Source organism: Thecamonas trahens, assembly GCF_000142905.1.
Source record: "Thecamonas trahens ATCC 50062 unplaced genomic scaffold supercont1.49, whole genome shotgun sequence".
Classification (NCBI taxonomy): Eukaryota; order Apusomonadida; family Apusomonadidae; genus Thecamonas; species Thecamonas trahens.
This window is the reverse complement of record NW_013657631.1, coordinates 175,909-203,034: the sequence shown is the minus strand read 5'-3', so window position 1 is coordinate 203,034 and position 27,126 is coordinate 175,909. Positions and strand designations below refer to the sequence as shown.

Here is a 27,126-nt window from a genome sequence, read left to right as displayed (position 1 = left end):
TCCATAGTACCCCGACGCGCACCGAACGCGCGGTCATGAATCAAAAACGTCAGCCAGGTTCCGATCGGGCAAATAGCCGGCGACAGCCGCAGGGCGGCAGGGGATACGCTTCAGTCACCTTTCTCACGCCAGCGGGCAAGCGCAGGCGGAGGGGCATGTCGTTCAACGGATCAGGTGGTGGTGGCGGTGGTGTGGACCGAGGCAGGCTGGGAGGGGGGCGTATGCTGGCAACGACGAGTGTGTGCATGGGCATCCAGTTCACCTGGGGTGTCATGTCCTCGGTGGGTACGCCCATACTCCGGGCGGCGGGTCTTCCCCTGGCCTACTGTGCCTACGTCTGGCTATGTGGTCCTCTCGCTGGGCTCATCATGCAACCACTCGTTGGTTGGGCAGCAGATACCATGGCTCCATGGCCATCGCTCGGTCGGAGATCACCCTGGCTATTGGCTGGACTGCTCGCTTCGGTCATCGCTCTCCTCGCCATCCCCAATCTCCCGCTGCTGGTCGCTGGCTCAGATGCCCGTGGCTCAGAGTTGGGCAAGCAGGCTGGCCACCGCAATGTTGCCACCGTCGCCGCCCTCACATCCATCGCCTTTTGGATCCTTAACTTTGCTGTCAATGGCATGATGGATCCCATCCGCGCACTGCTCGCTGATCTGGTGCCGGACAGCAGGCTGCAGAGGGCCAATGGCTGGTGCTCGGCAATGTGTGGCATCGGCGCTCTGGCCTCGGCAGGCGCAGGCTTGCTTCCGTGGGGGGAGATCTGGCATCCGCTCGGTGTCGGCTTTCGCGGATATGTCCTCGCCGCCGCTTTGTCCTCATTGTCACCACCATTGTCACTCTTGTCGCCGCCCGCGAGGGCCGGTTCTACGCCCGCGGCTACGGAAGCGTGGTCAAGGCGAAGCAGAGCACGGTTGGCCCGGCTCTCCTCGCCGACGGCAGCAGCCGCCGCGATGGCGGGGATGACCGCGAGGGTGACGGGTCGGACACGCCGCTGCTCGTGGCGCCGGTGAACGGCGACGTCGAGGTTGTGGTCAGCGGCGCCATCAATTCTGACGGCGTCGACAATGCCGAGCTGGGGAACCGCACGCTAGCCGCCAAGTGGGCCCACTTTGCCGCGGCGTTGCGGGCCATGTCGCCGCGGACTCGCGCGCTGTTCCGAGCCGAGGTCTTTGTCTGGTTTGCGCTCATGTCGTACTGGGTCTACGCCACGGTGTTTATGGCGGTGGTGGTGGCCGGTGGCTCGGACGACGCGCCGGCTGGCTCTCCGCAGCATGATGCGTACCACCGCGGCATCCGGTACGCGCTCATCTCGTATGCGCTGGGCGCGGCGCTGCAGGCGGTGGTGGGTGGCGTCGTGGTCCCGCTCGCGCTTGGCCGGCTCGGCATTGCGCCGCGGTTTGTGTACGCAGCCGGTGCGCTGGTCCTTGGCAGCTCGATGCTTGTACCTGCGGTGGTCATCCGAAGCTCGTCGCTGGTGGCGTCTGCGCTGGTTCTCGCGCTTGCGCCGGTTGGGCTGGGCGTCATGCTCGCAGTGCCATACGCAGTGGTGCTGGGTGAGCCCGAGGGCGCGGCGGCACCCGGTGTGTATGCTGGGCTCATCGCTGCCGTTCACGCCGTCTCTGAGCTCCCTGTGGCGCTGGTCATGACGCCGCTGCTCCAAGCGAGCGGGCACGGGTCGTCGGCGGAGATCCCGATGGTGGTCGGCGGAGCGGCAGCGTGCGTGGGGAGTGTACTCGCGCTGTGGATTCCGCCGCAAGCTGGCGGAGCGGCGTGAGGCGCAAGCTGGGCGAGTGTTCAATCACCGATGTGCTTGTTGTACAGATTAAGAAACCACTCGTAGAAGAGGTAGCCGGCGGCGCCCATGGGAGTGACGCGGGCAAGCTGCGGGGTGAGGCCGCGGTACATGCCGCGGATGCCGTCCTCTTGACGGTCTGGCGGATGACGTCGATGGCGCCCGAGTAGCGCGACTCGTACCCGGTGTTCACGCCCTGGACCATGAGGCGGGCGCGGATGAGGCCAAACGGCTGGCCGACGGCGTAGGCCGCCGACGTGGAGATCATACCGATGACAAGGAGCGCCGGCGCAGGGATGGCATCCGAGATCTCCTCGTCGGGCTCGGCGAGGCGTGGCGCGAGGTGATTGCGGTAGACTGACTTGAGCGAGTCGTAGATGGCAAGGTCGACGCCCATCGAGGGAATGATGCCCGTAACAGAAGGCACGACCCCATTGTAAAACGCGCGAAGGCCCTCGTACCGCCACATCTTGGTCACGCAGTCGATGATGCCCTTGTAGCGGGCGGCGTCCGAGGCAGCGATGCGGACCTTGACGCAGTCGAGCGGCTGGATGGTAAACTGCGAGACTGCGGCCGAGGACATGCCGGCCAGCAGTCGCTGGGTAAAGGTCACCTGCGAGGCATCGTCGGCCATAAAGGCGTTCTTGAAAAACTCAAAGCCGTAGAACTTGAGGGCCATCTTGGGCACGATCTTGAGCACGTTGGCCCCGTTGCCGCGAAAGTAGCCGCGCATGCCCTCCCGCTCACCGATGGCCTTCAGGTCACGCCACATGGATCGCTTCATAGAGTGATCAGCCTGGACCTCGTACAGGATCTTAAGCCGATCCAGCGGAGCAGTGAGCGTCCGCGACAGAGCGCCCGAGAGGCCGCCCGCCACCAGATGGCCCATAGAGACGGACTTCTTCTCCTTGACAGCCACCTCTGCCTCCTCACCTGCGCCATCAGCCTTGCCATGGCCATGGCCATGAGCATGAGCATGAGCATGTGTGGGATCACCACCCGGTTCAGCCACATCAGACAGTAGCATGGAGGACGTAGGACGAAGGGAGAGCAGGGAGATGGACGTGGGTGCGTGGGTGATGGGCGTGGGTGAGGGTTGATGGATGGAGATGGGGGGGGGGGGGAGGGGGGCGAGATCAGAGAGGGTGCGCGCGTCGACGGACCGGCACCGCCCGATGCGTCCAATGTCGCGCTCTGGTCCCTACATGCGGCGGAGAGGCGGCGATTTGGCCTTGTGTGACGCGTTACGATGCTCAATGGTTGACAAGGAGATTGAAAAGAGGTAGATGAAGGAAGAGCGGTTTCAGGATGGCGACATGGATGGCGGTGTGAGGAGTGATGGTTATGCCCCTCTCGATCGGGTAATCCCCCTGCCCCCACGCGACCGACGACAGGCAGAGCCAGAGACGACAACAGGCAGGGCACGGGGAGGGGGGGGGGGGGGGGGGGGGCACACTCAACACATACCGCCATCACACACCCACACCCACACCCACACCCACACCCACACCCACACTCGTCACCTCACCACCATACGTGTATGTCATCCTCCGCCAATGGTGCAGGCGGACGGGTGAGCCATGCCCAGCTGGTGGCGGCCGTGGACGCAGGCGACATGGCCACACTCCGCTCGCTCCTTGCTGCTGTTGTCCGCTCGCCTGGCCAGGTCATTCTCGCTCATGATCATGGCCATGGTCGAGGTGGTGTGAGGACGAGATCGTCCGGATATACCTTTCTGGGCCTTGATTCGGATGATGATGAGCTGGCGGTGGGTGGGTCCCATCAGCCCGGTGCCGGCCATGATGTCGACGATGACAGTGCGGCTGGCTTGCTCCATCCGCCGCCGCCGGAGCAGCATCGTCGTGAGACTGCTGCTCGCACGTGGGCGCCGACGGTGAGAGATGTGCTCGACGCGCCGCTGGAGGGTGGGCCGTGGCGATACGATCTCGGCATGCTGACCGAAGGCACGTTGGTGCATCTGGCGGTGCTGCGCCGGGCGCACGAGGTCATGGAGGCGCTGTTGGCTGCCGGGGCGTCGCCAGATGGTGGCGGTGTGGTCGGTCGGTGGAGCCAGGGCGTGCTTCGCCCGGGCCGCGCGCTTCGCGATCGGCTGGTCAACGAGCAGAGCTTTAGTGGGACGCCGGCCGAGCTGGCGCGAAACCTCGGCGACACTGCAGCTGCCGACACGTTGCGTGAGGCCGCGCTGGATGCGGCTGCCCGTGCCCGGGTTGGAATGGGTGGCGCTGGCGCTGCCGCACGGGTTGTCGAGCTCGAGTCGACGGTCGCCGCTCTGCGCGCGTCGCAGGCCGCCGCCGCAGACTCGTACAAGGAGACGCTCAGAGCTTGGATCGCAAAGGTCAAGGAGCTTGAGGACGCGCTCGAGGCCGAAAAGAGTGCCCGCGCCGAGGTCGAGGCCCAGTATGCAGCGCAGATGGACGAGGTCCGAGCACGCATGGTCGCCGCCAAGGCCAAGCTCGCCGACCGCTACAAGGCCAAGGTTGCTGAGCTCGAGCTCAAGCTCGAGGCCCATAAGGCCGCCGTCGACGCCACCATCGACGACCGCGTCGTCGACGCCCGCGACAAGTACCACGACGACAATGTTGCGCTCCGTGCCGCTGTCGAAGACGCTGCCATCAAGGCCAGCGATGACGCCGCAACCATCGCCCGTCTCGAGGCCGCGCTCGAACGCGTCGGCGCGCTCGCAGGCATGGACGAAATCGAGGGCATCCCTGTCCGCACCTCGCCCTCGGCCGGCCTTCCACTCCTCCCAGCCTATCCGCACGAAGAGTCAACGCTCGAAGCCATCCGCGGCATCCGCCACGCTGCCGCCGTCGCTCTCGAGCAGGGTGCGCTCTCGGCCGAGTATCTGCAGCGGCCGGCCGAAGCCCGCGCGCTCCGCCTCCGCATCGAGCCGCTTGTCCCGCTCCTCGAGGCCATGCTCCCGTTTCCGGTCCGACCCATTACCGTCCAGAAAATCCATCGGACTGTCGCCGAGGTAGCAGACCTGCTGCAGCGCGCCCAGGCTAAGGCCCGCAAGGTCAAGGACGAGCACTTTGCCGTCGCAAACTCGATGGTCGACGCCACCCTCGCCGCCGTTCTCGACGACCTTGCCTCGCTCCTCTCGTCTGCTGTTGTCGCCGGTGCCCAGGCCCGCCCTAACCCGCGCGCTGTCGCGGTTGCCACCGCTCTCGCTGCCAGTCCGCCGGCCGAACCAGACCGAGCACCCGAACAGCCCGACGAGTCTGTCCAAGCTCCCGAGCCGAAGCGCAAGCGCCGGTCCGGACGCCGCCGTGGCGGCCTCATGGCCAAGCCGCCGTCAGAATGAACAACTGCTCTTGCATCAAGCGCTACCCGCCGAGCTTGTAGCGCGAGCCCGAGTGCGTGATTCGCCCTGCCTTGGTCGCAGCCGCCAACGCCCGCTTGAGCTCCGCCCGCGTGGGCGGCGCATCGTAGTTGGCCGCAATGTACTTGGCGATCGCCGTTGCAGTCGAACCTTTGCGGTCATCCAGCGCAGCAATGGCGCGCGAGATCATCACGCTCACTACAGCCTTGTGCCGCGGCGCACCTCGGCGCTTGTCGCCCGACTCGTCGTCCGAGGCCGAAGCCGGGGGATCGGCGTCGGGGAACGGAGTCTCGACCAGCTCAGCACCGCGGATCCACGGATGTGTCAGCGCTTGCGGCGCCGACCAGCGAATGGCTGGATCGTGCTGCATGAGCCGCCGGCAGAGGTCCTTGGCGCCCTCGCTCACCCGCCCCACGCCGTGTCCGGGAACGAGTACAGGCCACGCTGGATCTGCTCCGGGATCGTCAGCGGCGCGTTGTCGACAAACGGGTAGTCGCCGGAGAGCATGACATACAGCAGGACGCCGAGCGACCACATGTCGACCTTGGCGTCGTACGCCGTTCGCGCCACAATCTCTGGTGCAATGTACTGCGGCGTCCCGCACATGGTGCCCATCGTCGTCCCGTTCTCCACCGAGAGCATCCGCGAGATGCCAAAGTCTGAGACCTTAGTCTCCACACCCTTGCGCGACGCCAACAAGATGTTCTCCGGCTTGATGTCGCGATGGACCACACCCTCATCGTGCATGTACGCCACTGCCTCCAGCACTTGCCGCAGCACCCGCCGCGCGGTGGCCTCGGACAGCTTGCCGGCGTCGACAATGCGGTCAAACAGATCGCCGCCGCTCACCAGCTCGAGCACCAGATACAGGTGGTCCTCGGTCTCATACGAGTCGTACAGCTGCAGAATATGCGGGTGCTGAAGTGCCCTCAGGATCGAGACTTCGTCGAGGAGCGCGCCGACCCGGTGCTGGACCCTCGCAAACTTGGCCTTGTCACACACCTTGATCGCCACCTTGCGCCCAGTCTTGCGACAAACGCCCAGCCGAACAGTGGCGAAGTTGCCCGTTCCCAGCACCTTGCCCATGTCGTAGTCAGCAGTCACAAACCCGTGCTCGCTGTCGTCATCGCCGTCGTCGCTCTCGACCAGCTCCACCACATACTCGACCGGGCCATCCTCCCACGCCGTGCCCGTCACCTTGATCCGATCGCCGTCGTCCACCAGAGCCGTCATCTCCTCCCCAACCTCCTTTCCACGGACCTTGACCCCTTTGCTCGCCGCCTTGACAAAGACCACGCCCTCATCATCACGAAAGATCCGCAGCGCCCCGCCTGCCACCTCGACGCCGTCGCCAGCCACTGCCACGGCCTCTGCCTCTCCCTTGACCACCTCCAATCGAGCCCATGGCCTATGTTCAGTCATGGCCCTTATGCTGCTCTGTGCGACAGTGAGGTGTAGCCGTACACTACGTGGCACGTGGCCGTGGTGCTGTCAACTCGAGTCCGGCTGGTCTTCCGCCTCTCCTCGGCTTGGCCTGCCACCTGACGCTGTCTGCCCGAGTCGCCCACCCACCATGGCCACCACCCCCGCAGCAGCAGCAGCCAAAGTCACACCAGCAGAGACCACGGCCACACCAGGTGCAGATCCCGTAGAGCCATCCACACTCACACCCGCACTTCCAGAACATGCTGAGGAAGACGGTGGGGAAGTCGGGGTCGTCCAGCCGGCTCCATACGCTCCGTCCGAGGCCACCGCCACGGGCGTGACCAAGGGTACGACCAAGGGAGGGGAAGGGGGGAGAGAGGGGAGGGGAGGAGGGGCGTAACACCTTGACTCACACAGCGAACGTGTGTACGCGCGCTCATGCGTGTGCATGCGTGGGTGTGGGTGGGTGGGTGTGCAGTGGACATGGTGAGCCTGCTCGAGGAGAGCTGCGTCGACTACGGGCACATCATGGACATGGATCCGACCGAACAAGCAGCGGCAGTGGAAGGCGCCATCGAGACTATGCTGGCAAGGCTGGATGAGCTTGGGCTGATGGTTGAGTCGCTGACGGCAGACACCAACCAGACCAAGGACATTGTTCCCGCACTGAAAGTCCATCTCCAGGGTCTGGAGCAGACATATGCTCAGCTAGATGCCCTCGTCGCCCTAGTGGCTCGCATCGAGGCCTCAGTCGACGCCGTCGATGCCGCTGTCACAGCCTCGGAGCAGCGCGTTGCCTCCAAGCTCACCCGCAAGCTCACCTCGTTCTTCTCCCGCAAGAAGAAGGCCGCCGCAGCCGCCGCAGACGATGATCCCTCGGCCTGCCTCGTCCCGCCGCAGGCGATCTTTTCCGCAGACGACGTCTTTGCCGCCCCCTCTACCGGCGCGCCCGCCGCTGCTCCCGCTCCGCTCGCCGCCGACGCATGATCGCCCGCCGCCCCGCCCCGCCCCGGACGCTGCCGGGCCTTTTGCCGTTTTCCGGAAAAGGCCGTGCCGAGGCATGCTGCTCTCTTGTGAACACTCTCCGCCCCCGATCTCGCCATGCCCCACCCCCACACAGCCACAAAGTCGTCAGCCACGAGTCGCACCTCGCCCACGCCGTCGTCATCGTCGCCGTCTTTCTCTTTCTCGTCTTTCTCCTCCTTTGCAGGCCGTCCCTGGTCGTCTGCCTCTGCCCACCGCCGCGATCATGATCGCGATCACCCGCGTCTTGCCCCGCCCTCCGCCGCACACGCCCGGCGTGCTGCCACATCAAGCAAGTTGCCGCTACCGCGAGGCCGCGCGCATGGTGCTCCACTTGGTGATGTGACCAACACCCGCGCTCGCCCGCCTGTTCCGTGCCCACGCCCGCCCCGCGCCTCGCAGACCGGCAAGCTCGGTGTCCGGCGGCTCCGCAAAAGGCCGTCAATTTCGCTCTCGGCCTCATCAGGCGGCTCGGCGTCGTCGCGGCGGCGAAGCGAGAAGCTCGGGCGGCCACCCAAGCCGGCAGCCGGCTCGTCGACGATGACCGCGACGGCATCGTCGGCGTCGGCTTCGCGCTCGGCAACAGGTTCGATCGAGCCCGTGCCAAGCCGCCCGTCGCCGCGCTCGCTCTCGCGGCGGCGGAAGGTGGCGCGCCGAAAGGCAGAGCGCGCCGCCGAGCGCCAGCGCATCCGCGACCAGATGCAGCACATTGCACGCCCGCCCGCAGACCTGTGGCGCCATGTCCGTCGTGGCCGTCCGCGCAAGCGCAAGCAGCTCCGCAAGCGCAAGCTCGCCATGGCTGCTGCCAGCTCGTCGAGCTCGAGCGCGTCGCCGGCGCCCAGCCCCGCGCCCAGCGCAGGCGCGAGCCCGGTCATGCCTGCCTTTGTCTTTTCAAGCTCAACTTCGCCGAGCTCGGTCTCGATCTGCAACGAGTCGGTGGCTGCAAGTTCGTCGTCGCCCGAGTTGATCGAGATGGCGGCCACTGCCTCCCGCCGCCGGGGGAGGATTCTCGAACGACGTGTGCGTCAGCGGCCGACGAGCGTCGTGACTCCGCCTGCTCTCGCAGCCCCGCCGCAGGGCGTGCTAGCGCTGGACTGGCAGCCGCCTGCAAATCGCGCTCGGTCGCGAACGGCATCGGTCTCACGGGCGCCATCGATGCAGCCGGTTGGCGCTCCCGGTGACGAGTGGGAGGCGCAAGCTGCTGAGCTGCGGGCGTACTTTGATCGAGTCGACGCTTGGATCCTGCCCGAGGACGCAAGCGGAGCAACGAGACCGCATCCGAGGCCGTCGGAGGCGTGGCGGCGGGCGGTGCGGCGGAGCGGGTGGGCACACCGGGGATGAGCGGGCAAGTGTGTGTGTGTGTGTGTGTGTGTGAGTGTGTGTGTGTGTGTGTGTGTGTGTGTGTGTGTTACGTTGCAACAATCAAAGAGCCGACATACCGCCAATGATCTCGCACAGCTCGGTTGTGATGACAGCCTGGCGAGTACGGTTGTACTGGAGCTCGAGGCGCTCGATCATGTCCTTGGCGTTGGTGGAGGCCGAGTCCATGGCGGACATGCGCTGGGCAAACTCGACGGCGGCAGCCTCGCGGGCACCCGAGAAGATGGCGTTGGCGAGGTGGAAGGAGGCGTAGTTCTCCATGAGGTGGCGGTCGCCGCGCATGTTGTAGTGGCCGAGGGCCGCAGACGTCTGCTCGGCCATCTTCTCCGGCCCAAGGACCGACTTGCGGACGGTGTTGTACGTGATGACGTTGACAAACTCGTTGTGGACAATGGTGGCAATGTCAAACTCGACCTCGTTGAGCAGGATGTCGGCAATGTACGCCGCCTGCGCAAACGAAAAGGCCGACTTGCCAAACTCGGAGAAGCCGTGCTCAACCTCGACGCCCTTGGCGGTGAGGGTGGCACGGGCCTTGTCGCCGACGTTGGCGATGACCGTCTGCACGCCGGCAGCCTTGTCCTCCTCCATGATGGCAATGGCCTCACGGGCAATGACCGAGTTGGCCGCACCGCACAGACCCTTGTCCGACGAGATGGCCACCACCAGGCGGGTCTCGGGCTTCTCCTCGGGCTCACCCACCAGCTCGGGAAGGGCAGCCGAGGCCTTGCCGTACGCCATAGCCGGCTTCATGGCGTCCTCAGCACGGCGGAGCTTGGCCGCAGACACCATCTTCATCGACGAGGTAATCTTGGCCATGTTGGAGACAGACTCAATCCGGCGCTTCATCTCCTGCAGCGTAGCCATACCACGGGCGTTCTGCGGGACGGCAGCCGCAGCCCTGTAGAGCCAAAAACACGTCCAATACCACATGGTCAAGCCATAGCACCCGGTGAGTCTCCACAACAAACACAAGTACACCAGTGGTGGCAGTAGCAGTGGGGGTGGCAATGGCCATGGTGGTCGCGGTGGTGGGTGGCGGCGGGGCTCAATGCCGGGGGGGGGGGCCGTCAGTCCAGGGATGACTGCACCGAATGGGCGGTGACGACCGACGGGAGAAGGACGGGCGGTGGGTGGCGGGGAGGGGGGGGGGGGGGCGGTGGGGGAGAACACCGCTAGGAGGAGGGAGATTATTGTGGTGGGTGCGCTACTGGGTAGGGGCATGTGTGCGGGTGTTGGGCAGGGGGGAGGGGGGGAGGGGGCGTGCGGGAAGGGCTCGTCCGTGTGGTATGGAGGTGGGAAGACCATGCGGCTGAGGATGGAGCGTTGGTGGTCCCCGAGGCATATTTTTTGCCCACAGCCAGCAGCCAATGCGCTGACTAGGGGGATGGCCATGGTGGTAGTGTTGAAGGGACCAAAGCATGCTGTGGTGGTAGTGGGCATGCCGGTACGTACGAAGGGATGATCGCGCGCGCAGCACGGGTGAACATCTTTGTGCGGTGGCACTGAGTGGGGTGAAGGTCGCCCACAGCACGTCGAGCCCCTCGTCGATGGCTGGGGTGAGTGGGTGGGCGGGGCGGGCCGCTCGCCGGCCGGCCGGGGCAGGCGGCTGGTCGGCTGGTCGGCCGGTCGGCTGGCAGCTCGTCGTCGCAGCCTCGTCGAAGGGGGGGGGAGGGGGGCAATGGGGGGTGTGACTTTCATCGGATGGGGGGGTTGGCTTGGCTTGGCTTAGCTCTACAGATAGCTAAAAGTTGATGGGCTTGAAGACGTTAAAGCCCTCGGCACCAGTGGCCATGAGCATGCCCGGGATCTGCGGGTGCCAGTGGATCTCCTTGACCTCGGTGAGGCCCTGGTGGACAAAGAGAAGCTGCGGCGGGTAGTCTGCAACAAACTCTGCGTCGTTGCGGAGCTCCTCGTCGTCGGCCTCGACGCCGAGGTCCCAGAGAGTGATCTGGTTGTCGTCGGACGAGACGGCGAGCGAGGAGGCCTCAGTCGGGTGCCAGTCGACCGAGGTGATGGGCGCCGAGTGGTACGAGAAGCGCTGCTCGTAACCCTCGTCGGCGTCCTGGAAGAAGCGCAGGTCCCAGATGGCAAAAGTGCCGTCGTCACCGCCCGAGACAAGAAGGAACTCGACGAGCGGGTTCCATGAGATGACGTTGACGTCCGATGAGTGGGCTGGGCGCGAGAGGGCCGGCCCGCCCTTCTTGCGCACGTCCCAGATGGCAACCGAGCCGTCGACCGAGGCCGAAGCAAAGACCGAGGCCTGGTTCGGCGACCACTGCAGGTCCTCGACCGAGTCGGTGTGGCCGACGTACGGCGCAATGTCGACGGCCCACCCGGACTCGCGCGGCTCCCATAGGTGGATGTTGCGGGCGCAGTCGCCCGAGAGGAGGCGGCCCTGGGTGACAGGCGACCAGTCAAGCGCAAAGCCCTCCATGGTGTGGCCGGTAAAGACGTGCATCGGCTCGGGCTCGCGGGCGAGCGGAAGCGGCGGCGGCACGTCGAGCGCCGAGAGGTAGTGCTGCAGATCGTAGATGGCGACGGTGCCGAGGTCGGACCACGCGGCGATGGTGGTCGGCGTCTGCGGCATGGAGCGGACCCGATTGGCGCAGCCGGAGAACGGGATCGAGCGGTACTCGACCACAGGCTCCATGTCAAACTCGTCATCGTCAGACTCGTCGTCCGACTCGTCGTCGGACGCCTCGGGCTTCTCGCCGTGCCCGTTGCGCGCCAGCGATGAGAGCTTCATCACCACCAGCGCGTTGGCCGATGCGTCTTCGGCCTGCGTTCCGGCCACGGCGTAGACGGTGTGCGGGAAGCGCGAGCGGCGGTAGCCGAGCGAGTCGCGGACAATGTCGAACGAGAGCGCTGGCCACTCCATGTCCATGGTGTGGAACAGGTTGTACACCGACGGATCGTAGTCGAGCTGCTCGCCCTCGGCAAGGCCATCCTCGGGCCGCCAGACCTGCGGGGTGGAGCCCGACGACGACGCGCCCTGGCCACTCATGTTGGAGATGTCGATCATGCCGCCGACCTGGGCCAGATCGAGCGAGGGCCCCTGGCCATCGTCGTCCGAGTCGACGCCGATGCCCACCACAAGCTCCTCCTCAAACTCATCTTCAGCCAGATCCTCAAACTGCAGGCCGTCCGTCGTCCTGCTCTGCACCACGGACTCGTCGATGTACTCGCCCGGGTGCGCCCCATCCAGCAACTCCCTCCGCTTCCCGGCCTGCTCTCCACCCCTTCTGTCACAGGCATCTCCTTCCTCAGCGGTGACGCACCCATAGACGACGATGCCTCTCCGCCAATATACCCCACATCACCTCCTGGTCCATCATCCCCAGAATCATTCTCATCCCGTTCCCGCTTCCTCTGCGGCGAGCTTCCACTCATATGCCTGCTGTTGGTCACGATCCAATCCAATCCAATGAGTGGGGGGGGGGGGGGGGAAGGGGACATTGCTGGTTGTGGCGGATCGGAGGAAAGAGTCGAATATCGGTTGATGGGAAAGTCAGGGACGGAGGAGGGAGGAGGGGAGGAGGGGAGGAATGGGGGGCAGCTTCTTCTTGACCGCGGGCAGCAAGTACGTGGGCAGCAGCGGGTACAAGCACAAGCCCAGCGCGGCGGGCCGTGGCTCGCTTAGAGGAAAAGTCGGGCTGGAGATCGGCGCCGCGGACGACAGAGTAGGAGTCAAGGTCAATGGATGGATCGCCACCGAGGGTAGCGTCGCGGAGGATGTCATCGTCGATGGCAAAGTTGCCCGAGTACTCGATCGGTTGGGCGAGGATGATGGCGGCAGCGTCTGCGACAATGTCGGGCTTGCGCGAACGGTTCATCAGCTCGTCGCCGCCAATGACGTTCTTGATGGCAGCGGTGGCGATGGTGGTGCGTGGCCAGAGGGCGTTGAACGCCACCTTGCCCGAAAACTCGGCAGCCATACCGAGAACCGCGAGCGACATGCCGTACTTGGCCGCCGTGTACGCCGTGTGGTCGGCGAACCACTTGGGATCGAGGTTGAGCGGCGGCGAGATGTTGAGCACATGCGGCGCAGGGCCGGTAGTCGACTTGAGTAGGTGCGGCAGTGCCGCCTGAGTGGTCACAAACGTGCCACGCGCGTTGATGGCGTGCATGAGATCGTAGGTCTTCACCGGCGTCTCGAGCGTGCCCGTCAGCGAGATAGCCGACGCGTTGTTGACCAGCACGTCCACGCCACCAAACACTTTGGCCGCATGATCCATCGCCTCTTTCACCGCCTCGGCATCGCGAATGTCCACCTGCATCGGCATGGCCCGCCCGCCTGCCTCTTCAATCGCCGACGCCGCCGTGTAGATCGTCCCATCGAGCTTGGGATGTGGGTTGACCGTCTTTGCCGCCACCACCACATTGGCTGTCCACCCCCGACATACACACCCCATAGCCGCACAACCGCATAGTCACGCTCCAATCGATGAGTCTGGCCCCCGTGATCGCCCTCGTCTACACATGATCTTTGGCCGTCTCATCCGATCGAGGAACGCACGCACCACAGACACGCACACACACACATCGCGTGGCAGTTCATTACCACCGCCATGCGCAGTCAATCTTTGCCACACACTCGCCCATTCGCATCATCAAAGCCTCTACAACCTCCCTTTCCCTCCCCGTCCTCCTGCTGGTCATCATCCGCCAACTGGCCATCATCAGCCAGGTCCCGTACCGCCGTCCTTGGCCGCCCGGAGGGCAATGGCCAGACCAATCCCCCGCGAGGCGCCGGTGATGAACAGAGTCCGTCCCGAGAACACCATACTGTTTCAGAGTGTAGTGGTTATCGCCCTGGTCACCATTCACTACTCGTGCTCTGCTCGCAATCGCTTCGCTCTGTGGTGGCGCTGTCTGTTCGCTGACTGTTCGCTGTCTTTGTTCGGCCGCCTGTGGAACACGGCCTCGTCACTGCTGGCGGCCATCCTTGCGTGTGCTGCCTCATCGGCTGCTCTCTTCGGCTACAGCATCCATGCCAATCACATCCATGCCTGTCACGCCCATCGGCACTGCTCATAGAAGTCATCATCGTCCGGATCGGGGGTGGAGCGAGGGACGGGAGGGGCGGGGCGGACGGGCCTACAGCTTGGATGACGGACCAAGGAACCGAGCGGCGTACTTGATGCCAACACGGAGACAGTCATCGTCTTTGAGACACAGAACTTGCTGGCGGTCCTCCATCGCAATGGCGGCCGCGAGCGAGGCGCCGCCAAAGCGTTGGCGTTGATTGCGTCTTTGGTCATGACCAGCGCGCGTGGCGCCACCGCATTCAGCATCTGCACCGCCAACGACTGAGCCTCGGCAAGCGCTGCCTCGCGATCGGCTAACACCTTGGTGACCAGGCCACGGGCGGCGGCTTCGTCGGCGTGCATGAACCGGCCGGTCAGCATCATCTCGCTGGCTGTTGCCGGGCCGACAAGCTTGGGCAAGAAGAACGAGCAGCCCATCTCGGCGCCCGAGAGACCCAGCAAGACAAAGGCGCAGTTCATCTTGAGGTCCTTGGCCGCCACCCGCACATCGCACGCCAGAGCGAGCGAGAGCCCGGCTCCGGCGGCGCCGCCATGGATCGCCGCGATGAAGATCTGGGGCGCGGCGCGGATCTTGAGAATGAGCCGCGACATGGTCCTCTGGTCCTCCAGCTGGTAGTCGGCAACCTTGCTCATCAGCGACTTGAGATTTGCTCCGGCGCAAAAGCCCTTGCCCGCCCCGCTGAGGATGACCACCCGCGCCGTCTCCCGGCTCGGGCCCGCCAGCTCATCAAGCACTGCATGCAGCTCGGCCACCAGCTCGAACGAGAGCCCGTTGCGGACCTCGGGCCGATTGAGCGTCACCCACACTAGCCCTGCATGCGCCTCGTCCGTCTCGGCCACAATGTGCTCAAGCCGCGTTGCGAGGAGGGCCTTCCGTCCGCTGGCCATCGCCTGCCGAGTCGTCGTCAGGTGTTGCCGAGTGTCACCACACCCGGCGAGACGTGGAGCAGCCGCATCATACCGCGATGGCCAAGGCCCGGCCGCCGAAACACAAAGGTGTCCAGCCCGGTGCAATCAAGTCGTTTACATCGTGGCCAGAGACACATCGTCACGGCGCTGCAGCCAGTGCGGCCACCGCACCCGCGTGTTCGGCCTCGTTGGCAAGCTCGATGGCACGCTCGCGGACGCCATCCGGGAGCGGCGCAGGTTCGTGGGCAAGGAGAATGGGGACGAGATCGGGATACCGCGACGCCGCGCTGAGAACGGCGCTGTAGTCGCGTGCCGAGACTTGAAAGCCACCAATGTCGAGGAGCCACTCGACAGTCTCGCGGTGGCCGTTGCTTACCGCCCAGCGGAGCGCTATCGAGTCGCGATGGCCGGGATCGACGACCACGCCAGGTGAGGCGTGGAGCAGGCGGAGCATGGCGAGATGGCCAAGGCCGGCGGCGGCGGCAAAGGCAAAGTTACTCGCCTTGGCCGGCGGCTTGTCCGGCAGGTCAAGCAGGAGCCGGACAACGTCGAGATGCCCAAACTGCGCCGCCCGCTGGAAGCCCTCAAAGTTGTCGTTGGTGTGATCGATATCGTCGCGGGCAAGGAGAAGCTCCACAACATCGTAGTGTCCCTTGCGACAGGCCTGCAGAAACGCCCCGTTGTTGCGAGCGCTGTGCGAGACCTCAAATCTGTCGAGAAGGACGGCAACGGCAGCTGCGTGCCCGCGGCTTGCTGCCGTAACAAGCGCTACGTTGTTGCCGACTGAGGCGTCGACCTCGATATCGGTCCGGCCAAAGACATGCCGCAGGCCGCGGGCCGCGCCGATAGTCGCCAAGCGGAGCACCAGCGGTGAATTGACTGTCCCAATCCACGTCACTTCCGGCTTACAGAGAGCCACGCTCGGCATGCGAGTGATGATCTCATCGAGAACCCCGATCCAGCCGTCCGAGTCGACGGCGCCCGTGAGCACCATGTCTTCAGCACAGAGCGCAGAGAGCAGCTCGAATCCATCATCCGTGTCCTTGCTCTTGCTGCTGCTCGTCGTTGCGCCGTGGGCGATGGCCCATCGTGCAGCGTCAAAAAGCCCGCGCTGGATGCACGCGAGCGGTCCGAGAAGAGCCTGGCTCCTCACCCGCGGGTAGCCGCGGCTCAGCAGCGCCGCATGGAACCGCTTCGAGGCGCAAGCCCAGGCCACAACATCGGCAGGCGCAAGGATTGCAAACTCAAATGCAATGAGGTGGAGGAGCTCAAGGGGCAAGCTGGCGAGAGACGGTCGTGTGAGAATGGGCGTCGCTTGCATCGACTTGGTGCTGCGCCGCTCAGTGGAGTGTGTTGTCACGCCACCAAGCCACGCCACCGAACCACGCTCGGCGCTTGACGCTCGACTCACGGCAAACAGATGTTCAATGTGGCCAGCTCGGATTGTGAGTATGATTCAATCGATGCCGTTGCGAACTATGTCTTGGATGATGACAACAGTCGTGACGATGCCAAAAACATGCCAGTGCCCACGAGAGTGATGATGGCCAACATGTCGCGGCGGACGAGAGATCGCTCGGTGAGCTTGACAAAGAAGAGGCCTGGGAGGACAAAGCAGATGGCGACGGCAGCAGTGGCACCGGTGAGCGAAAAGACCACCGTGATCGACGGAACAGCGATGGCGAGCGCGAGAGTAGCGGCAACGAGGACGACCGACTCGAGGTACCAGCGCGAGCTCGGCGCCTTGACGCCCATAAACGACGGGACGAGGAGGACGTCGAGAGTCGAGATGCACGGGTACGAGAGCAGCGGGTACGAACAGGTGATGGCAACCACGAGCGCGCCGCGCACAATGTTGGCAAACGCATCGCCGGCGTCGGCGTAGTTGGTCAGCACGTTGCCCTTTGTCTCACCGAGGAACGTGAAATAGCCAAAGATGCCGATGGCGAGGTAGAGGCCGGCCGACGCGCCGACCGAACCGTGGATGATCCGCCCCATTCGCTTGCTTGTCCGCCCGCGGAGCTGGTAGTAGAGGAGCAGCACGTTGGGGTGCGAAGTAAAGGTGAAGCACACGATAGGAAGGGCGACAAAAATGCGCGAGCCGAACCGCCCGAGCTTTGCCTGGCCGCTGGTGTCGGTGATGCGCGAGCGGGTAGCATACGCCACCGGCGGCGGCGGCGTGGGCGCCGGCGCCGGCCCGACAGCGTTGAGCGTGAACGAGCGGGTGATAACAAAGATGACCAGGAGCGCGACCGAGACCAGTGAGAGGACCGACGAGTACTTGAGTGTGTCGATGCGTCGAATGAGGACTAGCGGCAGGATGACAACCACGGTGTGAGCCATGACCACAAACCACGACTGGAGGTACACGGCCGACGGATCGGCCGGGGCATCGGCAAGCGCCCGGACAATCGGCGTCAGCGAGTCGGCAATAATCACCAGATACGCCACCAGTGACCCGAGGAGGAGAACAAGGAGGGTGCACTGGACGCCGACCCGCCCGCGGGTGCCCACGCGGCGTGGCCCATGTGCTCAAACGAGATGTAGCCAAACGTCGCTGCTGTCCGCACCAGCAGGCGCAGAGAGTAGTCAGCAAGGAGCGCAATGATGAGGACCATGACAGAGCCCAGAAGAATGCCCATCGAGGCAAAGGCGTAGGGCAGGGCGACGACGCCCGCGCCCACCACGGTGTTGGTCAGGTTGATGCCTGTTGACAACGGCGAAGCCGACTCGGAGTCCAGCTCGGTCGGCTTGAGCACAGTAGTCTCGGTCATGACCTCGAGCGCGTTGATCATGTCGTCACCTCGGCCAAGACTGCCCGTCGCCAACAGCGGCGTACTCGGCGAGCCACGGAGGCCACCAGCAAAGGCCGATGGCGGCGACGGAGAGCTCCCATATGACTTTGCCCTTGGCCAGCTTCCTCCAGCACCACCTCTACTGCCATGGCCACCCAGAGATTCTTCGCCAGTCCCATCACTGATCGCAATGCCTGCCATGGCTTCGGTCATGGCCATGCCTGCGGGAGCGTTGTCCTTGCCCACGTCCTCGGTCACCGGCGGCCGACTTGGCCAAGTGGCAGGTGTGAGCGGAGGGAGCGAAGGCGAGGCAGCGCCCGAGTTATCGTCTGACGAGCTCCAGAGCAGGCCACGCCCGCATACATGTTCCTCACCACCTCTGCTACTACTCTCTCCTCGTCCGCACTCGGATGAGGAAGACAACGTGGTGGTGCTCAGAAGCCCCGAGAGGTTGACATCCGCCGCCCCTCCCGTCGCGCGTGACATTCGCCGACGACGACGAGTGGTGCCCGCTTCGCTTCATCATCATCGCTCGCCCGTCCATCCGTCTCATCATATTCGCTCGCCGTCATCGCTCGCCACTTCTTGCTCACCACGAGCCCACACATGCCAGCCTAATCAGATCAGAACACGCCCCGGCCAGGTGTGGCTTGAGCACAGAGTCAGCGCTTGCCCATCGTGAGCCTACACCTGCCAGCCTCATCGGATCAGGACTCAGGAGGCTCACTGTGGCCCGCGTCGCGTCGTGGGTGAAGAGACGGTGCTCTGGCTCCAACGTAGTTTAGGATATCATCGCACGCAAGAGGGCGTGAGATCAAAGGGGGGAGCGGTCTCGGGGAGGGGGTGGGGTGGTCAACACCCAGATCAGCAGATCGCCTCACGGGAAAGGAGAGCCAAGACAACGAAGAACTTGGGGACGAGTCACGACGCATCGGGGTGGATGCGCCCCTTATGGCGGCGAAGAGATGAGGCGCGAGTGAAGGCCTGCGAGCAGATGGTACACTGGAAGACCGGCTTGGGCCCGTCCTGGTGGCGGCGGATGACGTGCCGGCGGAGAGCATCGCCTCGAGAGAACGACTGGCCGCACCGCGCGCACACATGGGAGCGCGCTTGGCCGTGAACTGATGCCATGTGACGCATGAGGTTGGATCGCCGCGAGAAGAACTCGCCGCAGCCCGGCACATCGCACGCGTGCGTCTTGCCCGGGGCGTAGGCCGGCGTCCGCCAGAGTGGAGGAGCGCGGCGGTCACAGCCAGAGCATGGGCAGCGAGGCCCGATTGCGACGGATGCTGAGAAGTCAGCATCTGCGTCGGCGGCGCCGAATGCGAGTGCGAGTGCGAGTGCGAGTGCGAGTGCGAGTGCGAGTGCGCGCCCAGGTTGGGCGACGCGCGGTGCTGCGACGACGGAGTCGGCGGCAGTGAGGAATGGTACGACGGAAAGACGCCCGACGATGAAAGCGGCAGCCCAGTGAGCGGACCAATGCCCGGGTACGCTCCAAAATGCATGGGTGCGTGGCTGGGAAAGCCCGAGAGCATGTGCGTCAGCGCCTCGGCCGCCGACGGCGCAGCGTTGTCGACCGATGGCCCCACATACACCATATCGCTTGACGACATCAAGCCGCCACTGCTACGGCCGCCGCTGTAGATCGGCAGTGGTGCTTCTTCGGCCATGCCTTCGGAGCCTACCAGTGGCTGCTGAGCGTGTGAGACTCGGTCGGTAGCCAAAGGCTCGGATATGTGCAGTGGGGCGAGCTGGAGCGGCGGCGGTTCCGGCGACGACGTCTTGGGTGACGGCGCCTTGACATCGGCAAATTGGGCAATGCCGCCGCACTTTTGGCAACACTTGCACGCGCGAATTTCATCAGTAGCTGAGGCTCTGCTGGACGGCGAGACGCCATCGTCTTCGAGAAAGGCAAGGGTGAGCCTACAAGTGCATGAGGTGCAGTTGGCCGAGCAGCAGTCCAATCGCATAGGTTCGCTGTTCTGGGGCAGTGTCGGTGGCTCGGCACCAGACCTGCTGCCAATGTTGTTGTCGAGACGCGGAGAGCGGCTGATATTGGACAACGGGTTCGTACGAGCAGCCGTGTTCGACGACTCGCCCTCTCCCCCCGCACAGCCACACCCTGACATTGCTTGCGAGCTCACAAATGCGTAGTGGGTGTGGGAGTACGGGGTGAAGATCTCGAGCGGTGAGATACCCGGAATGCTGCAATGCAGATACCCCCGCACCTCGAGACGGGGAGTGGAGTGCCGAGTGCGTGGCACGAGTTTTCGAGCGGAAGCGCAAAATTGGCTGCTTCCCCCAGCTTGATGATCCCGGTCCTATGTCCGGCGCAGGCACTCCTGCTCGCCTCCACCCAGACAAGCAAGCTTCAGCCAGCTGCATATGTGCTCAATCATCTCCTCTACCTTGCCTTGATATGCTGTACTGCAGGAGGGTTCTGTGCCAGGCTTGTCGGGCCGAGAAAGTTTCACATCAGAGGGTGCGTTGGGTGGTGGAGCAAAGATTCGTTTGGAGTGCTCTCACCGGGTCGACAGCTTGAGTGCGACCTGTTCCGCACGGCCTCCAAACGGTCGGTTGAAGCCGACCAAGACTATTCTCTTGGAGTGACTAGTCAGAGCACACATGTACTGCCCTGAGTACCTGTCTACAGCTGGAGCGCTTGGGTAGCCTGCTGCCTACACCCAGAATTACACTGCGACCGCAGTCAACACCTCGATGCTGACCGAGTCTCTGCGAAACCGCATTGGCAAACACTCTGACACTCCTACCATCACCATCACACCCAGCCAACACTCTCTCTTCGACAACGCCCATTGCTGCAAGGGTGCACTTTATTCTCGGCCTCACACAGCACCTCCAACCTCGTTTCCGGCCGAATCCAGCTGTAGGCATCAGAGGAAGCGCAAAGTCCCAGACCTGAAACGTGAGGAGCGCATGGGGTAAAAATTTATGTTAACTGTCATGTGCGCCACTCAGAATCCAAACCCCGGCCACACAAAAACCATCGCCAATGAGGCAACCGACTGTGCGAGACTGTCGGGGCTGGTGCGAGACTAGCAGCGACGCCATTGGTGGCCACCCACATCCGCCATCACCGCACTCGGGGCACAGCACGAGGGCGACATGGGCAAGTCTGGATCTTCGTCGCCGAGCATGGACGAGGGCTACGGGAGCAAGAGCGGGAGTGGGAGGAGGGCTCGGCCCAGGGTGGACAAGGCGAGAGGACCGGCGGGTCGGAGCAGGAGCAGGAGCAGGAGCAGGAGCACGGGGACGGGGACGGGGACAGGGACAGGAACAGGGACCGACAAGAGCAAGGGCAAGAGCAAGAGCAAGAGCAAGAGCAAGAGCAAGGGTGGAAGGGGAGCCGCGAGAGGACAAGCAGCTACAGCAAGAGCAGGGTGGCGGCGGGTATGCCGGCACCAGCTCCGAGCAGAGCACGAGGCGCGCGAGCAAGAGCCAAGGCCAGAGGCGGGCAGGACAAGCCGGCGGCACGCAAGTCATCCAAGCACTCCCAGCACTCCCAGCACTCCAAGTCATCCAAGCACTCCAAGCCGACTGCGTCGCGATCCAAGGATGCAAAGTCCCGAACCAAGGGCAAGGCTGGGAGAAGAAGCCGTGGCGTCGAGATGACCACCATGGGTGCTGTGGGCGGCAAGAAGGGCAAGGCGATGCGGATGGGTCCGGCGACGACCACAGTCTTTATCTCGTCGGCGTACTCGTCGTTTGAGAGCTCGTCCGCAGAGGCGTCGACGACGACCGAGGTTACCCAGGTGCGGATGCGGCCGCGTGGCAAGTCGACGACAGGCTTCTCACCAACAACGGCTTCGACGGCGTCGACGGCGTCAACGTTCACCACTACTGCGGTCTCATCGACGGCGACGTGCGAGACAACGACCGCTATGTCGACGCTCACCACGACGGCGGCATCTTACTCGTCGTCGTCGTCGAGCTCCGACTCGTCGTACTCGTCGTCGTCGAGCGATACGCTGGATACCAACCTGTCATCGGTCGACACTCTCTCAACCCTCGACACCGCGCTTACTGCCGACGAGGAGACAACGGTGGCCACAGCCATCGGCGACACCTTCCTCGAGCTCGACGACTACTCGTACTACGAGGACGACTGGAACAACTTTTGGCGCGACGAGGGAGTGCTTCCGCCGCAGTCCGAGATGATCCGCGCCCACGCCAAGCACGCCAAGCGAGCCAAGCATGCCAAGCCCTGGGCCGGCCCCGCCAAGCAATCGCGGACGCGCTCACGCTCCAAAGGCATGCTCCTCCTCGGCGGCGAACGCGAGCGCCGTCGTGGCGGACGTGCGCAGGGCATGCCCATGCCGCCGCCGCGGGGCCAGCCGCCGGTCCCAGGCGTCCACATTCCGCCGGTCCCTGCCCCGGGCTCTCCGCACGGCCGCGGCCATTACCTCCCACCGGGCTACCACCTCCAGCAGATGGGTCCCGGTGGTGGCCCTGGGCCGATCCCCTACAATGCCGGACACTACCATTATCCTGGCCTCCTCCTCCCAGGCGGTCGTCGATGACTCTCGCCCTGACCCTAACCATTCCATCGCAACACTCTGCTCGAGTATGCACTGCGCCGCTTCGATCAGATCCACCAACCAACCAACCAACCAACCGATCAAACCCACCATCCAACCGATCAAACCCACCATCCAACCATCACTACCTCCATCCAACCGATCAAACCCAACCAGCCAACCAACCCAACCATCCCAACCATCCATCCATCACTACCTCCATCCACCCCAACCACCCCAACCAACCAACCAACCGATCAAACCCACCACCCGCCACCACCACCACACACACACACACACACGCACAGACATACCACCAACACCAACACCAACACCCCACCACACCCACCACCACACCCACCACCACATACAACACCACTACCATACATACAACTATGGTACGCCTCCTACCCCCCCCCCCCCCCCCTACCCCCCCTGACCCACCTTCCCCTCCCCCCCCCAGAGTGCGACCTGTCACTCCCTCCCCCCTTCCCCCCCTCCCACTTCTACGACCTTTTCCTCACCACCACCGCCCCTACCCCACACCACACGCACAGGCGTCGTTGAAGCCGTCTGCTGTGCCGAAGCAGGCCATGCCTGCTGTGGGGATGACCTCGCATGCGATGGTTGATCCTATGACTGCGGGACTCGGCAACACGGTCGCTGCCGAACTCCGGCCCATGCACCCGGTGGAGGCCATCGAGGCCAACGCGCCGGCCCAGGAGGCTGCTCTGACCAAGCACGCTCTGGACGCCACCTTTGGCTCGCATGCCTTCCTCCGCACCCAGTTTGAGGCTGCCGTCTTCTCGCAGTACCACCGCCTCCCGGGCCTTCCGTCGTCGTTTGTCGCCCTCGACACCCTCTCGGGCGCCGATGAGTCTATCTCCTTTGCCGACTATCTCGGTGACGCCCGCGATCCCGTCGAGGCTCCCAACCTTCGTGCCCAGGCCGAGGCCCTCTACGGCATCCGCATGCCGGCCGAGCGCTAAGTGCTGAGCAGGTTCCCATCTCGGCACTGCCACTGCCGTCCCGACTAAAACAGGTCATCGTACCACATTTGCTCCTGCCCAGCCTGCTACGACCACCCGTGCACCCGCCCGGCATCGTACAGCCGGGCCAGCTCCTCCGAGACCCGGTAGTCGGATACGGCCTTGAGCTCGAGCCACTTCTTGTAGAGAAGGAGGGCGGCGCGCGCGTCCTCGACCGAGTCGTGGGTGTCGACCTGGATGGTCTCGTCGAGGAGGTGGCGCGAGAGGAACGACAGCTTGAGCCGCCGCTGCTTGGCGATGTAGAAGAGGTCGACGGTGTCGACAATCTGCTCGTGCGGGACGACGATGTTGATCATACGGAAGTCCTTCTTAAGGCCATGGCCGCAAAAACGTACCCGGCGTCGGCGAGCCAGCGAATCTTGAGGTACGCGTCCTTGAGAGTGACGAGCGGATACGGCGACGTGGCAGGGTCGAGGTCGCCCGGCTGGATGCCTGAGAACTGGGTTAGATGGTCGACAACCGGCTCGGCAGCAGCGATGTAGTCGTCCACAATGACCGACTCGTCGCCAAGGAGGACCGAGACCCGCGCAAGCGCCAGCCGCCGGTGCCGCAGAATCCGCGTCTCACCGTACGCGTCGAGCTCCTTCTCGTCGTTGGAGAGCGCCACAAACTCGGCGTCGAGCGCCGCCAGCCGCATCTCGCCCTCGCCCGGAGGCGGGAGCGGCTGCGGAAGGACCGAAGCAACCACATGGTTGGTCACCACACATGCTTCGCGCAGGATGTCCGGCACCGCGCCATCGGCCACCTTGCGGTAGTACAGCGCGGCAGGCACCTTCCACTCGTCGTGGAATGTCGTAGCGTCGTCGGCCGAGCAAGGCGTGATGATGAGATCGTTGAGCAGGTGCCACGACTCGACGTGCGGCGCCTTGACCGCCACCATGCAGTGACCGGGCTCGTTGGCCTCGGCTGCTGCGCGCGGGTGCACGTACATCACGCTCGCGTACAGTGCGTACCTTCCGAGCACCTCGCTTCCGGCCGGCACAGCGTCGCCAGGCGCAAGCGCCTGCACGCCATCGCCGACCGAGACCGCCACAAACTCGCGCGCAACCTTGACCTGCGGCGACCGCCAGAACGATCCCGCGCTCGTCTCGGTCGAGCCCACGTTGACCACCAGCTGCCACGGCAGGTTCTCCACCGCAGACCGCTTAGTGATCGGCTTGTAGTCGCCGCACGTCTTGCACACGCGCGCGCCGAGAGCGTCTTGCTCAGCGAGCCGTTGAGCCCCGCAAGGAAGGCCTTGCTCTCGCTCGCCTCGCTGACCTCGCGCGACGGAATCGCGTACTCGAGGCAGTCGCTTCCGGTCGCCTTGCCAGTGTTGCTCCCGCACACCCGGCACTCTTCGCTCACCCGGACCTGCATGCGGAAGAGCGTGTCGAAAAGCTCATCAGCGTGTCCCAGCTCCGACCGCAGCTGCGGGACAATGAACCGGTTAAAGGCTGTGACAAGGTGCGGGTACGGCGTCGACCCGTCCGGATCCTCAGGCTCGAGCACAGACATGTTCGCCGCAACCTTGATGTGCGAGAGCGCCCGTGCAAAGTTGGTTGCCTGCGCCGACGCGCCCTGCGCCTTGCCCATGTTGTGGAAGAGAAAGCCGAGCTCGCATGCAAGGCAAAACTCGACAGAGCACACGTGCGAAATGAGCGACGCCCGCAACGGCTCGATGGTGAACAGCGTTTGCAGGACGCCGTTGACAAAGCAGTTGGTGAACCCGTTCTCCAGCGCCGCAAACACCTCAGACTTGTTGTAGTGCTCGCCGATGCGAAAGTGCGTCGCCGTCACCTGCTTTTGCGGGACAACAAAGAGCCGGTACGGCCGCGGCGGGCCCAGCATCGATGCCAGGCCCGACTCGTCGCCCATCCCGTGCGACCGCGACCGCTTCATGTCGCTCCGTCCGCGCCCGCTTCGCCCGCCCCGCCCGCGCCCGCGCCCACGCCCGCGCCCACGCCCGCGCCCGCGCCCGCTCCGCCCAACCTCCAGCAGCCCGCCGCCCGAGTGCCCGCCGGCGTCCGAGAGGTGGACCGGGACCGAGGTCGAGCGCGAAATGACCGAGCCCGACGCGGTCCGGCCCGCCGGCCGACTTGTGCCGTGCCGCATGGCGTCGAGCACGTCGAGTCGGTGGGCCGCCACCGTGTTCCGCTTGATGCCAAAGGTGTTGGTCGCGTACCCGATGCCGCCCGCCATCCGCAGCGACGCCTTGATGGTTCCCGGAATGGCAAGCGGCGGAAGGCCCGGGGAGTAGCCGAGCCCGACAGGCCAAGCCGAGAGCATCGACTCGGGCCCGCCGCTCAGCTCGGCGTACGGCGTGTAGACCGAGCCGAGGCCCAGTGGCGCCGTCCGATCCGCCACGTCCGGCATGCCCAGCACGCCGAGCGTCGGTGGCTCGGTCGCAGGCGTGCCCTTGCTCACCACCAGCGGCGGCTCGCTCGCGGGCGAGGTGCCGACCAGCGGTGGGCCGGGCTCAGTCGAGCTCGCAGGCACCGGCGAGAGCATGTGCATGCATCCGCCGGCCTCAACAACGCCCAGATACGCGCCCGACGGCGACATGGCCATGTCCACCAGAAACTGTTGCGGGCCCGAGAGCGCAAGCTGCCCGCCGTGGCTCCGCCCCAGAAACTCGCCCAGCACCCCGTGCGACTCGTAGACCCCGAGCTGCGAGGCAATGATGAGCGAGGTGCCGGCGGCGGCAAGCAGCGCCGGACCCTCGGCAAACGGATCGACGCCAGCTCGCGGTACATCCGGATGTCAAAGATCTTGACCGCAAGGTCGAGGTGGAGCCCCCCACGGCCGGCTGTCCGACCGGCCGTGGCCACCAGGCTGTCGCTGACAACCACCATGTCCGACAGAGCACCAAAGTGGGCGTTGAGCGCCTCGATGGGAGCCAGTGTATCCGGCTCTAGAACCAGCACCTTTCCACCAGGCTTGCCCGCAAAGACGGCGCCCGATGCAGCCGCAAGCTTTGCCACGCCTGTGGAGCCGATGGTGTACGAGGCATCGTACTTTTTGAGGATGCGCGCGGTGCCCATGTCGATGAGGAAGAGCTCTCCCGCAGCACCACCTGCAAGCAGCTGGCTCTCATGTCGCTGGAACATGAGGGTGGACAAGGCGGTCATCTCCGCCGACCGAATTTCTCCCAACTTTGCTCCTGCCCGAGACCGGAGCTGGACCCGCGAGGGCGAGGCGAGGGCGAGGCCATCACCGTAGCAAGCCAAGTCTGTGACATGCCCCGAGTCTGGAGGACCGGCTACAAAGGAGGCAGTCCGGGCAGTTGTAGCAGGTGCCAGACCGGTGACCCATGGGGTCATGGCTCGGGTGTTCCGTCCCGTACACGGGTGACCTCCCCAGCCACCGCCGACCCACACCATAGGGCTTCCCGTGTCAAAGGCCACACACGACGACGGAAGGTGCGTAGCATACGTTCCATGACTGTCAAAGCTCGCGGGTGCTCCCTGCCACCCGCTGTTCATCTCAATAGCTTCTTTCCCCCTCCCCCCTTTGGCCTTGCCTTGCCCGCCTCCTTGGTCGCACGGAACGGTGGGGTGGTCGGGCGCCTGGTCGTCATCCTCGTCGTCGTCGGTCGGCCAGCTCTCTCCCTCTCACACACTCTCTCACACACACAACCGCTGCTGTGTTCGCTGCTGCCATTTTATTCGACTTTGGGCAAACGATGAATTTTAGGCTCAAAAGTTGTTGTTTGCTGGTGGCACGCTACGCTGGCTAGCGGTGTGGCTACAGGCACGGAATGGGAGACACGGGGGTGGAATCGTAGCAATGATGGGGGGGTCTCGTCCCATCGACTGATTAACAACATCAAGACCAGCAGC

The 27,126-nt window shown here is 64.6% G+C and overlaps 13 protein-coding genes across 13 annotated transcripts; 5 read left to right on the top strand and 8 right to left on the bottom strand.

The window, feature by feature from the left end:
- Window positions 1-401: 401 nt before the first annotated feature.
- Window positions 402-1,777, top strand: AMSG_08915 (uncharacterized protein; the record flags this gene model as incomplete). The annotated part of the gene is made up of 2 exons (XM_013898994.1): window positions 402-797; window positions 860-1,777. 2 exons carry the CDS (start codon window positions 402-404, stop codon window positions 1,775-1,777), a joined length of 1,314 nt encoding a protein of 437 aa, XP_013754448.1.
- A 48-nt stretch (window positions 1,778-1,825) lies between these two features.
- Window positions 1,826-2,822, bottom strand: AMSG_08914 (solute carrier family 25; the record flags this gene model as incomplete). Its single annotated transcript, XM_013898993.1, has 2 exons — window positions 1,826-1,836; window positions 1,907-2,822. 2 exons carry the CDS (start codon window positions 2,820-2,822, stop codon window positions 1,826-1,828), a joined length of 927 nt encoding a protein of 308 aa, XP_013754447.1.
- Window positions 2,823-3,281: 459 nt separating this feature from the next.
- Window positions 3,282-5,135, top strand: AMSG_08913 (uncharacterized protein). The gene is made up of 2 exons (XM_013898992.1): window positions 3,282-3,461; window positions 3,582-5,135. Exons 1-2 carry the CDS (start codon window positions 3,336-3,338, stop codon window positions 5,118-5,120), a joined length of 1,665 nt encoding a protein of 554 aa, XP_013754446.1. The 5' UTR covers window positions 3,282-3,335; the 3' UTR covers window positions 5,121-5,135.
- Window positions 5,136-5,142: 7 nt separating this feature from the next.
- Window positions 5,143-6,560, bottom strand: AMSG_08912 (CAMK protein kinase; the record flags this gene model as incomplete). The annotated part of the gene is made up of 2 exons (XM_013898991.1): window positions 5,143-5,539; window positions 5,569-6,560. 2 exons carry the CDS (start codon window positions 6,558-6,560, stop codon window positions 5,143-5,145), a joined length of 1,389 nt encoding a protein of 462 aa, XP_013754445.1.
- Window positions 6,561-7,046: 486 nt separating this feature from the next.
- On the top strand, window positions 7,047-8,927 carry AMSG_08911 (uncharacterized protein; the record flags this gene model as incomplete). Its single annotated transcript, XM_013898990.1, has 2 exons — window positions 7,047-7,484; window positions 7,989-8,927. The coding sequence occupies 2 exons, from the start codon at window positions 7,047-7,049 to the stop codon at window positions 8,925-8,927; spliced, it is 1,377 nt and encodes a 458-aa protein (XP_013754444.1).
- A 35-nt stretch (window positions 8,928-8,962) lies between these two features.
- Window positions 8,963-10,476, bottom strand: AMSG_08910 (ATP synthase subunit gamma). The gene is made up of 2 exons (XM_013898989.1): window positions 10,419-10,476; window positions 8,963-9,864 (listed from the first exon to the last, which is right to left on the bottom strand). The coding sequence occupies exons 1-2, from the start codon at window positions 10,451-10,453 to the stop codon at window positions 9,009-9,011; spliced, it is 891 nt and encodes a 296-aa protein (XP_013754443.1). The 5' UTR covers window positions 10,454-10,476; the 3' UTR covers window positions 8,963-9,008.
- A 231-nt stretch (window positions 10,477-10,707) lies between these two features.
- On the bottom strand, window positions 10,708-13,750 carry AMSG_08909 (oxidoreductase; the record flags this gene model as incomplete). Its single annotated transcript, XM_013898988.1, has 3 exons — window positions 10,708-12,147; window positions 12,551-13,350; window positions 13,663-13,750. 3 exons carry the CDS (start codon window positions 13,748-13,750, stop codon window positions 10,708-10,710), a joined length of 2,328 nt encoding a protein of 775 aa, XP_013754442.1.
- Window positions 13,751-14,063: 313 nt separating this feature from the next.
- On the bottom strand, window positions 14,064-14,902 carry AMSG_08908 (enoyl-CoA hydratase; the record flags this gene model as incomplete). Its single annotated transcript, XM_013898987.1, has 2 exons — window positions 14,064-14,217; window positions 14,274-14,902. 2 exons carry the CDS (start codon window positions 14,900-14,902, stop codon window positions 14,064-14,066), a joined length of 783 nt encoding a protein of 260 aa, XP_013754441.1.
- A 117-nt stretch (window positions 14,903-15,019) lies between these two features.
- On the bottom strand, window positions 15,020-17,718 carry AMSG_12215 (uncharacterized protein; the record flags this gene model as incomplete). The annotated part of the gene is made up of 3 exons (XM_013899037.1): window positions 15,020-16,254; window positions 16,401-17,407; window positions 17,494-17,718. The coding sequence occupies 3 exons, from the start codon at window positions 17,716-17,718 to the stop codon at window positions 15,063-15,065; spliced, it is 2,424 nt and encodes an 807-aa protein (XP_013754491.1). The 3' UTR covers window positions 15,020-15,062.
- Window positions 17,719-18,639: 921 nt separating this feature from the next.
- On the bottom strand, window positions 18,640-19,746 carry AMSG_08905 (uncharacterized protein; the record flags this gene model as incomplete). Its single annotated transcript, XM_013898986.1, has 2 exons — window positions 18,969-19,746; window positions 18,640-18,915 (listed from the first exon to the last, which is right to left on the bottom strand). The coding sequence occupies exons 1-2, from the start codon at window positions 19,686-19,688 to the stop codon at window positions 18,640-18,642; spliced, it is 996 nt and encodes a 331-aa protein (XP_013754440.1). The 5' UTR covers window positions 19,689-19,746.
- Window positions 19,747-20,874: 1,128 nt separating this feature from the next.
- Window positions 20,875-22,259, top strand: AMSG_08904 (uncharacterized protein; the record flags this gene model as incomplete). Its single annotated transcript, XM_013898985.1, has 2 exons — window positions 20,875-20,905; window positions 21,178-22,259. The coding sequence occupies 2 exons, from the start codon at window positions 20,875-20,877 to the stop codon at window positions 22,257-22,259; spliced, it is 1,113 nt and encodes a 370-aa protein (XP_013754439.1).
- A 332-nt stretch (window positions 22,260-22,591) lies between these two features.
- AMSG_08903 (proteasome maturation protein) lies at window positions 22,592-23,310 on the top strand. Its single transcript, XM_013898984.1, has 2 exons — window positions 22,592-22,654; window positions 22,814-23,310. The coding sequence occupies exons 1-2, from the start codon at window positions 22,652-22,654 to the stop codon at window positions 23,243-23,245; spliced, it is 435 nt and encodes a 144-aa protein (XP_013754438.1). The 5' UTR covers window positions 22,592-22,651; the 3' UTR covers window positions 23,246-23,310.
- A 21-nt stretch (window positions 23,311-23,331) lies between these two features.
- On the bottom strand, window positions 23,332-26,607 carry AMSG_08902 (uncharacterized protein; the record flags this gene model as incomplete). The annotated part of the gene is made up of 4 exons (XM_013898983.1): window positions 23,332-23,610; window positions 23,637-24,509; window positions 24,566-26,028; window positions 26,088-26,607. The coding sequence occupies 4 exons, from the start codon at window positions 26,605-26,607 to the stop codon at window positions 23,332-23,334; spliced, it is 3,135 nt and encodes a 1,044-aa protein (XP_013754437.1).
- Between the last annotated feature and the right edge of the window lie 519 nt (window positions 26,608-27,126).

What these genes read in the sequence shown, in the direction of transcription:
- AMSG_08910 (XM_013898989.1), bottom strand. Translation starts at nt 10,453, where the DNA reads ATGTTCACCCGTGCTGCGCGCGCGATCATCCCTTC. An exon ending in GCGCGCGCGATCATCCCTTC is followed by an intron (nt 9,865 to 10,418) that starts GTACGTACCGGC and finishes TTGGCTCTACAG; the next exon opens with GGCTGCGGCTGCCGTCCCGC.
- AMSG_08913 (XM_013898992.1), top strand. Translation starts at nt 3,336, where the DNA reads ATGTCATCCTCCGCCAATGGTGCAGGCGGACGGGTGAGCCATGCCCAG. An exon ending in TTGTCCGCTCGCCTGGCCAG is followed by an intron (nt 3,462 to 3,581) that starts GTCATTCTCGCT and finishes GGGTCCCATCAG; the next exon opens with CCCGGTGCCGGCCATGATGT.